This window comes from Xenia sp. Carnegie-2017, unplaced genomic scaffold, assembly GCF_021976095.1.
Source record: "Xenia sp. Carnegie-2017 unplaced genomic scaffold, XeniaSp_v1 HiC_scaffold_19, whole genome shotgun sequence".
In the NCBI taxonomy this organism is placed as follows: Eukaryota; Metazoa; Cnidaria; class Anthozoa; order Malacalcyonacea; family Xeniidae; genus Xenia; species Xenia sp. Carnegie-2017.
In genome coordinates, this window is record NW_025813481.1 from 7012861 (window position 1) to 7026075 (window position 13215).

A 13215-nucleotide genomic window follows, 5' to 3' on the forward strand; every position below is an offset into this window, starting at 1 on the left:
TAATGGAATGTGACGTGGATGAGGGTTTCATAAAATAGAATCAAATTAATTTCCGTTTCCATGTTTCGCACAAAAAACAGTGATATATATAATGCATTATTATCATTCTGTTTATTATAGTACTTCAATTTACAGCTTTATTAATTCTAATTTTCATTAAGTTTAAAGTGAATTCTAATTACAACTAATTGACAATCTACAACATTAAATGAATAGCCAGCAACTCATTAGTCCATTTCTTGACGTTTCTTTGAGCGCAAACCAAAGAGACAACCTCGTTTCAAACAATTTTTCATGCCGATCAACTCTTCAGCCAGCCTCCCTGCACAAAGTTAAGTCTAATTTACTAAACGTACATACGACGTAATGTTAAAAATATAACAGTTTTTGAAAGAGATGATAGTTGCTCAAGTTTTTGTTCAGGATTCTGTGTACCTTTGTTAAGAATACCTTTCTTCTGATTTTTTTCTAATTCGTCACGTCTACCCCATCTTAATGATTGCGAAACAGTTTGCTCTGCTACCAAGCATGTCATTACAACCACAGTTAAAAAAAACATCGAAATCTTTTTATAACTTGACATGATGAACCTGAAAAACAGATTTTCTATCAAACATGCGGGATTTGCAAAAAATGAAACTTTCATGATATCAATGCTTACCTCAAACTCTAACTCCAAATGTTCACAAATGTTCAAAAAGTCCTTACGGGAAAGAAAATTTTAATGATTTGAAATGATTAAATCGGCCGATATTTATAGTTTCGTCCGCTGTCAAGATAGTACACAAAACATTAGTGGGCAATTGTGTCTAATTAAATGCGGCCATATTGGGCCATATATACTACATTAAATTATCATTACAAACATTCACGCAGAAAATTTTCTTAATAATATTTCTTAATATGTAAAAGATTACTGTTATCAACACACGTCCAGCAACTATAGAGAAATATGTAAAACTAAAGTAAGAGGTACTAAAACTGTTATAGAATTGGGAAAATGCAAATAAGATAGAGAGTGTTTTTGTCGGTTTGCTTGTTAGAATAAAATTCGCAGCAGCTGCTCCCTGCTTTGAAAAGTAAACATGACCATTAAGAATGAGCATAATTGTGTCTATATTCATAATTAAATACGGCTGTGAAGTAATTCCGACAAAGCAATGCTGAAATGAAAAAGATGCTGCTAGAGTTGCGAGAAAACTGCTACTTGAAAAAGGTTGTGTTCTGTTGCAATGATGGTTGGAAGATATTATATAAATATATAATGTCAGCCTTTATGATATATCTTCGCAGAGAGAAAATGATATTTGATATAAATGTCGAGCGAGCAGTAAAAATTACAAATCTAGCCAACAGCAGAGTAGAAAGCAACGGCCGGTGGATCTAGAGTTAGTCACAAACGTTCAATAGTTAAAATTTTATTCTTTACAGGAATTCAAATCCAATAGCATTGTTATGAAGGTATGCTTATTTTAACAATGAGTAGCTGTAACATTTTAATGCTAGATCCGTCACTCATTGGTAGAAAACACGAACTTTCACGACCAATGATGTTTGTTCAAACAATGAATTTTGGTCTGCGAGAACACAAGTATTAATATGAATTTCTATTTACTATCACGAAAACTTGAATAATTTGATATATTTTCAATTTCATGTTTATAGAGTCCAAAAATGCTCATTTAAAAGTTGGAATACGTGAAACACAAAATCCAAAAGCATGATTCCCCAAAAATAATCTGACGCATTTGGGAAGAGAGCTATTGTGATTTTTCTCGCCATAAATTTCGCATGTGGAATCAGGGATTAACATGGATGAAGAAGTTATGGCGAACATGGTGTATCACCGCAAATCCTTTACCAAACTAATCCAAAAGGACGTTTGACTCGTTAATCGTTTGTTAATATCTTCTAGAGCGTCTTTAAAATTGAACCGTGGATTAAGATAACACAAATCTGGATTATCTTCTACCTTTGATTGTTCAGATAAACGCACGTTGTTGCCTTTGTATGTGCTGTAGTGTTTCGTTGGGGCAACCAAATGGTTGCTTGGCGACTTTCGTTTGTGGCGTCGTTTCATCTGTGGCTTATGTAAAGTAGTTCGAGTGACGTAATCCTTAGAAAAGAAATCCGTGTTCGATTTATAACATAAAATGAAAGATATCTCGATATTACGACTTTCTAAAAATAAATATATACCTGTTTGGCAGGAATTGTTTTCGCTTGTTTTAACCTCGGTCGACGAGGTTTAGCGTGATCTTGTAAAATTCTTTTGATTTCCAGTCGACTGTAGAGTTCTTCTCTGTACCCTGCATGCAACCATTACAAAAAACATCACTGATGGTTTTCTTACAAATCGAATCCCCATATCATCCTTAACATACCCGAATATCTCTTTCCTTCCAAAGACTTGATGTCGGACAAGACGTGACCACAGATGCACGATTCACTCGATATTGGCATCTATAAGCAAAGGTACGGCGAAAATTTATAAAACAGGCTTTACTATGGACAAAAAGAGTGTCATACCTCGCGATTACATGAAATACATTGTTTCGTCAAATTTTGTAAATCGGAATGATTCAATTTTGCATCAAGATCCATGGACATCTTCTTCTAAAACACAATTTCCCCTCTGAAAACGAAAACACAAACAGTAGGAATGTTATTTCGAAACAAATAAACTTCAAACAAAGACATTTTCATCGAAGACATTTTCCTCTAGTACAACGCCAATTCGACAGTTTCTTTTTCTACAATTAGACGGTTAAGATTACACTTTAAAAAGGAGCAATGAAATCTTGAACTTACCGAACGCACGTCAAAATACAATTGCTGCTACGATTACACTCATATATAGTCCGATTGAGTTGCGACAAGTTTATTGAACGACACGTCCACATGTAATTTAACGAACGAGCTACGTGACCCGATATTTATACTTGGTCATAACAATAACGAGTGGGATTATATTCGACTAATAGTTATGTCAGCTAAAACGCTTTAACAATGTAGGTGTTAAGGTTAAAAGATCGACTGGAATCTAGAATAATCGATGAAAATGTCGGCCATTTGTTGTACATCGCATTTTTAAAAGCATACGTCATGAGATTTTCATAAGACGTCATTGAGTTACTCTCCCACCGCGAGGCAAAGAAAGGGTAAACCATTCGTTACTTTTTACCAAAGGCATGACGATTTATGGAAGTTTTTAAGAATTTTAGAGTAATCATGTTTATCGAATTGATCAGTTGGGTTTTGTCATGCGTCAAAGCGTTGTTTAAAAGGCAAAAAATCAAATAGCTATATTTCTTGAAAAAAAACGCGAAAAAGTTCTTTATTAGCCAGAGTAAACAGCATGCTCCATAAAACCAAGCCAGAACTGTAATGTTCGACATGCATGTTTCTAATGTATGAAATTATAGACTACAAATGGTTAATCCCGCCTATGATTGATGTCATCAAGGAGATAAAAAGATGTAAAATCTCATAAAATACATTCATCAAAGAAATGATGTTATTATATATTTAAGGATTTACATATTTGAACATATCATTTAGAATGTTTGTTTGATAGCCTGTTTAACAAAAAAATACAACAAAACTCGATCAAAGCATGGCAAATATATCATATGAATATGGCTGCCTTTCGGAAGGAACAAATAAAGAAGAAATAATATGTTTTGTGCCTTACTAAAACTGAAACCGCTACATCGTTTACAGCTTACAGACTGTACCGTTCCTAATATGTATTAAAAATTTAAAAATTAATGCATTCGTAATTATTGCTAAAGATTATTTTCGCATGCAATTCTCGCGATGGGATGCTACTTTCATTTTTAGCTATAAACACAAAAAGGTGCGGCGAACAGCACGAGATTATTCATCCATCGTTTAAATCGATTTACAGGAACAACAGTAAAGATTATGTCAAGACATAAAAAACCTTAATCAGTCAAAAAACGTAGCTACGATACATTAAAGAAAAGCAAGAGTCATAAAATCGACAAAACGACTATTGTCTGGCAAAAAACCCGATTGCGCATGGGAGGGTCGTCAAACTAAACTAAATATTTCTAACAACATTCCAATTATAAATATATTTACACTTATAAAGACATGCTTATTCACAAACCTTTTAAGGTATGAAACCAGAATTTTCCAATTAAACCAAAACAGCTTTGTGAAATACAGGTTTAAACATGTATACAGATTGTTACAAAGAATACATAACTAAACTAAGATATACTGTAAGTGTAAATAATGAAACTGTAGGTTTACAATACGTACATAGTCGTTAAGTCAGTCTGAACATACACGTGCAACACCATATATGTCAAGTATCTAACTGGTGTTCTCGATGACCGATTAATGAATAAGCCACATGCACTACCAGTAAAAATATATTATAAATAACTCGCTTTTATGAACCTCAGGTAGTCATAATGAATGAAATGCAGTAAAACGCAACTTCATACACAAACATTCAAATATCAAGCACTTCACCATCAATTCACGGATCAACAGTGTAACTATGTATATAGGTCTACAGCTAAATGAGGTCAATTATAACAGACGTAAGAGTTCAACAGTTGAAAAATAAACTACCTTTAATATGTGCCTTTTGTCTCACTGTTCCCGACTTCCTACAAGCGAAAAGCGCTTCTCTAAAGTTAAATTCTCGTAGACACGTATTCAGACCTGTCCCCCCCTCACGATCGCACGCTGAGACATATAGAGAAGTGCACATTAGTGATTATGGCCTTCAGAGCGGATTTCCGTCGTAAAGACTTATTCAAAAGAAATTACATTCCTTATTTGCACTCAAAGAAAACCGTACGCCCTCCCTACACACCAAAGACTGTGTGCAAATGAAAACTTCTCATAATAAATACGATGAGTGAAATGTATAACAATATTTCATGATAAATCTATAGCAACCACACACACACTATATCCTAAATTTTCGATTCCATTCCCGAAATTTGCGAGGAGAATATATAATTATATACAGGCTAAGAGTGATGGAATCCTCATGCTTGTTGTTTTCAACTTGGTTTTCAATATCAACTTTAAAACTATACAAAAAGTGTGTATTTATAGGAAAAGGCAAAATCAACTTAATTATGTAGAGGCTCAAATTGAATCCAATTACGAAGCGGTTAAAGTTAAGTTCCCATGTTATAGATGTTGACATCCCAAAACATCCAAGTGGTAATAATGAAGCCCTAAAATAAATACCCAGTAGCAAAATAACATCCTCTAAACGATCCCTTATTTTATACATATCCTTAATGTATACATAACCACAGAAAATATGGCTAAGAGATAAGTTCATTGTCGTTGATAAAAATAGCTGTATTGCCAGTTCACGCGCTTCAAAACTAATTCACAATGAAATGAACAAAATAAATCGTAGCTATATGAACTATGAAAGTAAACTTGAAACATAAGAACAGGCAGTTTAGCTCGTTTTAATGCAAGAGAGTTCTTGTAAGTCAAAGAAACTGCTCGGTACTCAACTATACGAAAAAATGCAAATTGGAGTTTTCACGAAACAGTGTATGTTGTATAAAATATTGAATAAACGCTCCAGGAGAAATAGTATTTTCAGTTCTCAGCAGAAAAAAATACTCCCGTCGCCATACCAACATCAGACGTGAAGGGAGAGATTGCCAAGACGGGATAAATAGTTCATATATATCAGTGTTTATACACATATATAAGTAATCTTGTCATAATAATTTATTCTTGAACAATTTTGTTCAATTCATCGCATAATAAATTCACGGAAACATGGCTATGGATAGTGCAGAAGATAAAAAAAGATAACACAAAGCAACATGAAGTAATTTTTCTTAACTCCATTATAAATATTTTATATGCGTGACACGTACATATAAAGCAATATGGCAACAAAACATCTTCTTTATACTTCAAAACTTTGCAATTTGCATTGCATCCTTCCCGACCGTTATGTAAAACGAGGGCCAGCATTAGAACATATATTTTACAGTCAAACAAACTGTTTTTGTTTTGTCTACTCGCATTTCAAAACGACGCGATGAACAATCAAAAATTTTATAGAAATAATCAGTTTTCTGTCGCGTCGAAGACTATATAAGGCAGACCATTTTTACATTTGACAACGCAATCCTAAGTTGGCTATAAACCCACTCTTTACGCACGTCACAGGCAATGTGCTTGATTTGGTTGACGTGCAAATGGTGATTACAAAAAAAAAATCATTTCAATATTTGTGCGCCCAAAAAATTCTGAAGAATTGGGTCAAGAATTCGTTATGTCGTAAAGATCAACTTTTTATTTGGTATTTCTACAATGAGTAAGATTACATACCGCGTTACGTTTCAGGATTTGCCTCATTTCTTTTTCTAATGTCATTAAGCCCACACAACCCAACTATAACATTGGAATCATTACATTTTCAGAGAACTAAAGTCAGCCCGCAACGATGTGAACTTCCCGCTACATATAAACATCATCGCTCGTAAATATTCTTATATAGGGAAAACACATCGCCTTATTACTTACTTAACGCTTTTTTTCGTTGAGTTTCTATTAAAATACTTCCCAATGCTTAGCGATGATGACGTTGCCGAACGACCTAACCCATTTTATTTGTCTTTACACGTTCATGGCTGGTAAGTACGATTGATAATCTCCGAAATTTATTTCCCAGAGCACACAGTATAATTACTAAACGCTATTGCTGCAGTTTATAGAAAACACGACTACGCAGCTAATATATACATCTACAATGAGAAATTCGATCGCGTTTTTAGGAGTTCATTGAACAGTGAAAGAATCGCCTTCTAGCATTTTAATGGCTCCAATAACCTCTCTAAATGTCTATGACAACATCAAGCATAAAGATCTACGTTATATATTACTTACTGCGGGTATTTTTTTTCTATATATTCACAGGAAATTATCTTACTTTATCGATACTAAAGAACGTGCATATCTTGTCGAAATACTTATAATCTTACCAAGTCTGTCTCAGCAATACGCCTTGTATTCACGATCTAAACAATCTCTTGTGTTTGTGGTGTCGTCATGATTTTGTCTTTGAGCGCGGTACTTATATATCGAGAATACAGCGAACGTGGGCAAAAATCGTGGGCAGCGCGGGTTTAAAACGTTTCAAAGAGATAAAGAGGCGAGAAGACGCGGCGAGGAATATGTATGAGAACGATCATATGACATTTCTTGACCTTACGTGTTGCAATATTCTAGTATTTTTACGGCACATGGTTTATAAGATGCACTTAATTTCTACTTACATAATTGCAAACAGTCCTTCTATGAAGCAATACAGGTGGTGCGGGCAAATATTTGCTAGACACAGTTGAAACTCAAACATATACATAAAATTCAAATTCTACCTAAGCAAACGTGACAATTTGCTCACAAAATATACGTATTTGTAAAAGCACAAGAGGAACAAACAAATACTTGTAAAAATCAGACGACAGACACTGTTTGCAAGAAAAAACTCCCAACTTCTATCTTATCTTATACTACGGGCAAGTATAGATCGTTTTAAGTTTAACAAACAGTATAAACTAATATCTGCTATTTGGGCAATAATCACATCTTTTTTCACACAACAATCAAAGCACACATTCATAAGATAAAAATCCATTGTAGACAAATGCGTTTTTAGCTCAATAAAGCTTTTCTTTTCCTAGTTCCTTATTTCTGGATTATCATAAGTGTATACGTACCTAAGCATGGGAATAACCGAAGGATGACATCAAACTAAAGAAGATGTGATAAACTACGACAAGTCTGTGACGGTGATTAAAAAGAACACAAGGCGGTTTATCGTTCAAGACCAGTCAACTATATGCAAATTTTACATGACTTAGCAAAAATCTTTCAACAAAAATCTCATCATGTCGCATTCCGTTTGCTGTGCACGTGGCACGCGCCTGGTCAAGACCGGTTCTGGTGAAGACCGGTTCTGGTCAAGACCTGGTCCTGGTCAAGACCGGTTCTGGTCAAGACCTGGTTCTGGTGAAGACCGGTTCTGGTCAAGACCCGGTTCTGGTCAAGACCGGTTCTGGTCAAGGCCTGGTCTATCAGTTCGCAAAAGATAGGTCTTTTGATATTAAGTAACAAAAGGTTAACCATCAAGCGTTACATCAGAAAAGTTCCGATGAGATCCATCTCACGTAAGAAAATTTAACGAAACCGACTTCAAAAAAAAAATTGAAAGAAAACTATTTGAAAATAACCGGCAATGAAGTCAACCTCAATGACGTTTCGCGATTGCAAAGTGTCTTCAAGACTTTCGCCATAGCGCATTAATACTTGGGTTATTCAAAGAGATGTCGTCTTAAGTACAGTCGAGAATTCTCAAGTAAAAATCAACATGGAAATTGAAAAGAATGATTCGTGTCTGCGTGCCCAAACTCTACCTCAACTATTTCTTAACAACTGGAGATGGGAAGTTATAAGAAAAAGCATGCAAGCCAAAAAGTCTACAGGCTATAATATAGGAGATTGAGATAATATATCAAATCAAGTGCCATCAGCACTTGGTTTAAATACGAATTCTACTCAAAATAAAAGTGATTCTAACACTTTTGTTTAAAACACTTTGTAGAGAAAGAGCTTGCTCAGAAACTCAAGTTCATTGTAAATAATGAACGTCTGTGAAATGAGAAACCCCGATGCATTAATGCTGTTTCACCTTTCTTCAAAAATGGCAAAAGTTAATTTTCGATTTTAAGATTGTGACAAGGTCTTCCGAACGTCAAAATACTAGACAAACTTTTTTCTCATTTTTGTTGAAGCAAATTGAACGTGTTTTCCTTTGACTACGAAGCAAATGATATGCATACATCCGAAAATAATTACGAACGCATGGTAAATAAATCATTACGAAAAAACTCGTCCATTTGAGAGGTGCATCTTTATATTTCCTCATTTATTACACGCCTCGTTATTCAACCTTCAAATTATCACAGAATGTTTTTTCGACACAATTTTGTTCATCACTTCAAACTTTGTTTGTTAAGAGCGATATGTTCTAGATGAGATACGTCTACAGGCCCAAAAAAGTGTTCATTCAAAAATATGCAAATACATTGACCATACGTGGCAACAATGTGCAACAACACGATCATAGAAATCAGTAAAATTTTCTCCCAAGTGGGTATGCTAAGAGATTTTACACAATTAAAGTGCATAATTAAACCCTAACAAGTATAGGTCATTATTCCAAAGCCATCATCAGAGATTATACATAATATAAATCCTCATATTATGTATAGTATAGGTCATTATTGGACGTTATTTATGAAACTTTTATAATGCTTTCTTTGTTGGAATATATAAGAAAACAAAACCGAACTATCAGAGCTGTTGGGCTACTTGAACATCACAATCAAACATTGTATTCTTAGCCATTCAAAAGTGATTTTGACTAAGCCTTTCTTTGAGCTCTAATTGATCGAGATGTACCAAAGTAGGCAGGTTAAACGAGCTCATGATTACACTGAAGAAATTCGTATGATTAAAACATATCATTAAAAAAAACGCATCACACACAAATAATATAAAATACACACAATAAACTTACATGAACTTCACAATTGCTGCATTCTACTTCTCAACTTGAACGTGTATTTGAAATCGTCATATTTCACGTCCTACGCGGCTTGCCAAAACAGCTGTATATGACACTGGGCCACGGCTATTCACTGCTATAAGTTGGTTTGAGGAAGTTTGAGAACAAAAGATCATAGAATATATTAAGAAATTATACGCGGAAATTCTTCGCATGTATTTACACAAGCGTATTAAGGTCTCGACAATTGAGGACATACAACACATACGTAATAAGAACTCTACAATAAAGCGTTCTTTTTATAGAAGTCCAACACATCCTTCATAATTCAAACATCCTTTCTTTCAACAATGATTTTCTAAACATCTTAAAACAGCGTTCAACAAACACCAAGCTCTTATTTTGCAACAATATTACAAAACACGAGGTTCAAGAAATACACGACTTTTCAAATTGTTAGTAAAATTTCACAATTAAAAACAGTTTTCGATACAGCGGAATAAGAAGAGAGGACAGTACATAATAGCTGGGAAACGAAACTAAAAAATGCGAATTTAATATTCATATGACGAAGCTAACCGAATCGCTTTGTAAACGATCATTTTCTCTTACCTTTTTCTTGCGAATGTCAGAGTTAGGACGTCGATAGTAATAGTTAAAAAAGAATGACAAAAATCTGCGGCGGAAATACTTTAAGTAACGACGCAAACATCTCAAACAAAAGAAAAAATAAACAAAAAAAGGCTTGCTTAAACACATTCATCCAAGACTTTCTTCACAGTTTTATAATGTCAATATTCTAACGATAAATTCGTGTCAATGAAAATATTTCCTTGCAGTTTTTGGCATTGTTCGAAATTGCTACTCTGCATTCCAATTCAGAAGTGAGCCCTAGGCTTTACTCTGGCTCTAAAGTAATGCGCGCAAGCAACAGTACAGGGTTTCAGGTTATGGCGTTCAACTATTTTCACGATGGTTGGGCGAAACAGAGGGAGGAACCCATTTTGTTCGTACTATGTACCAAGATTACGAAGGGTAATGCATTTTAGTAAAGAGCAAAAATGTTTACAACATTGTAAGGTCAAATATATATTGAAGGAAACTGAAGTCAAAATTTTTCTCCGCTGTGAACACTTAAACATGGCTTTTTTAAGTAGAAAACAGCAAAAACGCAGAAAAATAATTATTAAAGCTACAAAACAAAAATATTCTTCTACCATTGCTTTTTAGTGAGTAAAACTGCTGGATGTCTCTTTTGATAAACAAAAACTCTTAGTTCACCTTTTGCAAATTCCTAACACTATCTTCTGACAATTGCATTCTTCAAATTGTTTTTTAATTTTAATTGACAATTTATAGACATTATACAGATAGTAATATTTAAAAATATGGCACATATAGACAGCTACTTTAATCCAATATAATGTGGTGCACACAGTACACAGTTGTAACATTAAAACACAATAATGTAGAGTATATAAATATTTTTGAAGTACATTATTGCACACAATGTAAGATTTCCTACAAAAATCTTTCTAACTTTTATAACATTCCAACTACACATACAAGGGGGGCGTTCATGGTTAATGCTTTCAATATGCAATGGCTACTCTTAAGGCGAATGTTAGTTAAGTTTAAGTCACTTTTTAGGTATAGCAAACACAGTATATTTGGTAACACAAAAAAAATTGTTCAACTTTTGCAGTATTATATATTATTTGACTTTTAAAAGGAATGAATTTGGCATAAAAATATTTGTCTTGCAAATTGATTGCAATGTATTTGTCTTGCGGATTGATTGCAATGTTGAAATTCAAAACAGGTATTGTAAGCAAACTATGTGATTGAAGAATTTAGGACTACATATTATAGATACTTGTGTAATCACAAAAGCTTCATAGTAATTATAGAATGGCGTTCCACATTCCAGATTATTGCTGACAATCTTGTTGTCACTGCGTTTTATAATTGTGCCGAATATTTGAAGTACCTGCAAGTCAGAGCCTAACTCTAACACTATTCCAAACAGTAACCTAGGCTGATTATTGTTGGCAGTCTTAATGGGAGGTATTCTATAACTGTGCCTATAAAGCAGCACAGAAGTAATGGGAATTTAGTCTTTTAATAACACAGAGTCCATCGCAAAATGACCATAGTAATCTCCATGTAAAATGAGAGAACACCTGTTTTGCCTACAGAAGGCTCGTTGGAAAGTCTTGCACAACGTAACTTTAAAAATCTCAGACAAATACTAAATGGAATTTCAAATGGGCATTATCATCACACCACCATAGTGATGATGCTTGAGCTCTTTAGTTTCAGAGTTTCGTTTAAAATAGTGTCGCTACAGAATATTCAACTGATTGAAGATAATGTTAGAAAAGAAGCCCCAAAGACGCTCCCAAAACGATTACATTTCCTTTACTGCAAGAAATCCGGTTGCTTCCCATTAGTTACACTGAAGAAGTGAATGCTAAAGTATAAAATTTACTCACCGATAAAGCTTTAAGTTCTCCTCCAGGTACGACAATGAAACAAAACTTTCAAAGACAACAACGTGACACAACAAGATGGCGCCTGGCCAAGAAACGCTAAATATAACGATAAAAGTGCGATAACTTTTCCAGGAATTTTTTCCCCGGAAAATGTTGATACTCTAGTGTACTCGAGAAATATACGTGATTTATTAAAAATAGTTTCAACAAAATTTGATCTAAATTTGTGAATATACATATTTAGTTTCTTAGCCTTGTTTTCATATCGAAGTCGCATTACAAGAACAAAATGTTTACGACCATATGGAAACGAAGCTTCATGAAAGTATAGGTTGTTCTTATGAGCTGGCCGTAATGTTCATCTACGAAGGCAAAGATAAATTGGGTAAAGTAAAAAAACAAAACAAATGAAGCTTTAGTAAATATGACATAGCCGACATTACAGACTTTGGTGAAGGTATCATTAGTTCTGTCCTTCCATTTAAATGTACATGTTTAGGGGCGGATCCAGAATTTCATCTTGGGAGGGCTAGAGTGAAATATTGAAAAACGAACTATCAAATTATTCAAGCTCAATGGGGATATATCTTACAGCTCCCCCCTGCATTTTCCCCTGACGAACTATATATCAGTGTTAGGCTGTCAGCAATCAACGTAAATTACATTCCTGTTTCAAAATCATTTTCTACAATTTTGAAGTACGAGTTTGTCCATAATGAATGCAGAAAAAAAGACTAGGTAGAACGTCTCCCATTACCTGGAAGAACTCGTTCACACAATCGAGCTTTTTAAACAATGGGTAAAAAAAGTCCAGGAGAAAACGACGACTCTTCGTACGAGGTGATAGAGCAAACTGTATTTCCAGTTCACGTCAATTTATGTCAATGTCACAAAAGTATTTCTTTTACAAGCCACGTGACCACAGAATAACGTACGTGCTCTTCGATGTGATTCATCACATCATTCGTTGTCTATTACTTTCGCCTTTTTGAAGTATCACAAAGTACTTGGAAAAACAATGGAAAGGCAGACGCCAATGATACTTATGAAGTTTTGCGAAGCATAAGAAATTTCAATCAGCGAAGAGCTTACAGAATCGTTTAACTCTCCACCAAGGAAGCA

The 13215-nt window shown here is 34.3% G+C and overlaps 1 protein-coding gene across 4 annotated transcripts; it reads right to left on the reverse strand.

Moving 5' to 3' along the window:
- Positions 1-89: 89 nt before the first annotated feature.
- On the reverse strand, positions 90-12179 carry LOC124439504. Of its 4 annotated transcripts, XM_046989746.1 has the most exons (8): positions 2812-2967; positions 2530-2635; positions 2385-2463; positions 2200-2309; positions 1973-2116; positions 662-703; positions 436-590; positions 90-322 (listed from the first exon to the last, which is right to left on the reverse strand). In XM_046989746.1, the coding sequence occupies exons 2-7, from the start codon at positions 2608-2610 to the stop codon at positions 570-572; spliced, it is 477 nt and encodes a 158-aa protein (XP_046845702.1). In that variant the 5' UTR covers positions 2611-2635; positions 2812-2967; the 3' UTR covers positions 90-322; positions 436-569. The 4 variants fall into 4 exon arrangements, with proteins under 4 accessions (XP_046845702.1, XP_046845700.1, XP_046845701.1 ...); XM_046989744.1 differs by lacking the exons at positions 90-322; positions 436-590; positions 662-703; positions 2812-2967 and adding exons at positions 9611-9734; positions 12094-12179 and having other exon boundaries at positions 1403-2116; XM_046989745.1 differs by lacking the exons at positions 90-322; positions 436-590; positions 662-703; positions 2812-2967 and adding an exon at positions 7011-7218 and having other exon boundaries at positions 1403-2116.
- Between the last annotated feature and the right edge of the window lie 1036 nt (positions 12180-13215).

Bases quoted from the DNA above. Each gene is read 5' to 3' on its own strand.
- LOC124439504 (XM_046989744.1), bottom strand. From the start codon at position 2,610: ATGTCCATGGATCTTGATGCAAAATTGAATCATTCCGATTTACAAAAT. The intron at 2,464-2,529 runs GTATGACACTCT...CTTTGCTTATAG, and splicing joins GTATTTCATGTAATCGCGAG to ATGCCAATATCGAGTGAATC. The intron at 2,310-2,384 runs GTATGTTAAGGA...GGTTGCATGCAG, and splicing joins GGAAGGAAAGAGATATTCGG to GGTACAGAGAAGAACTCTAC.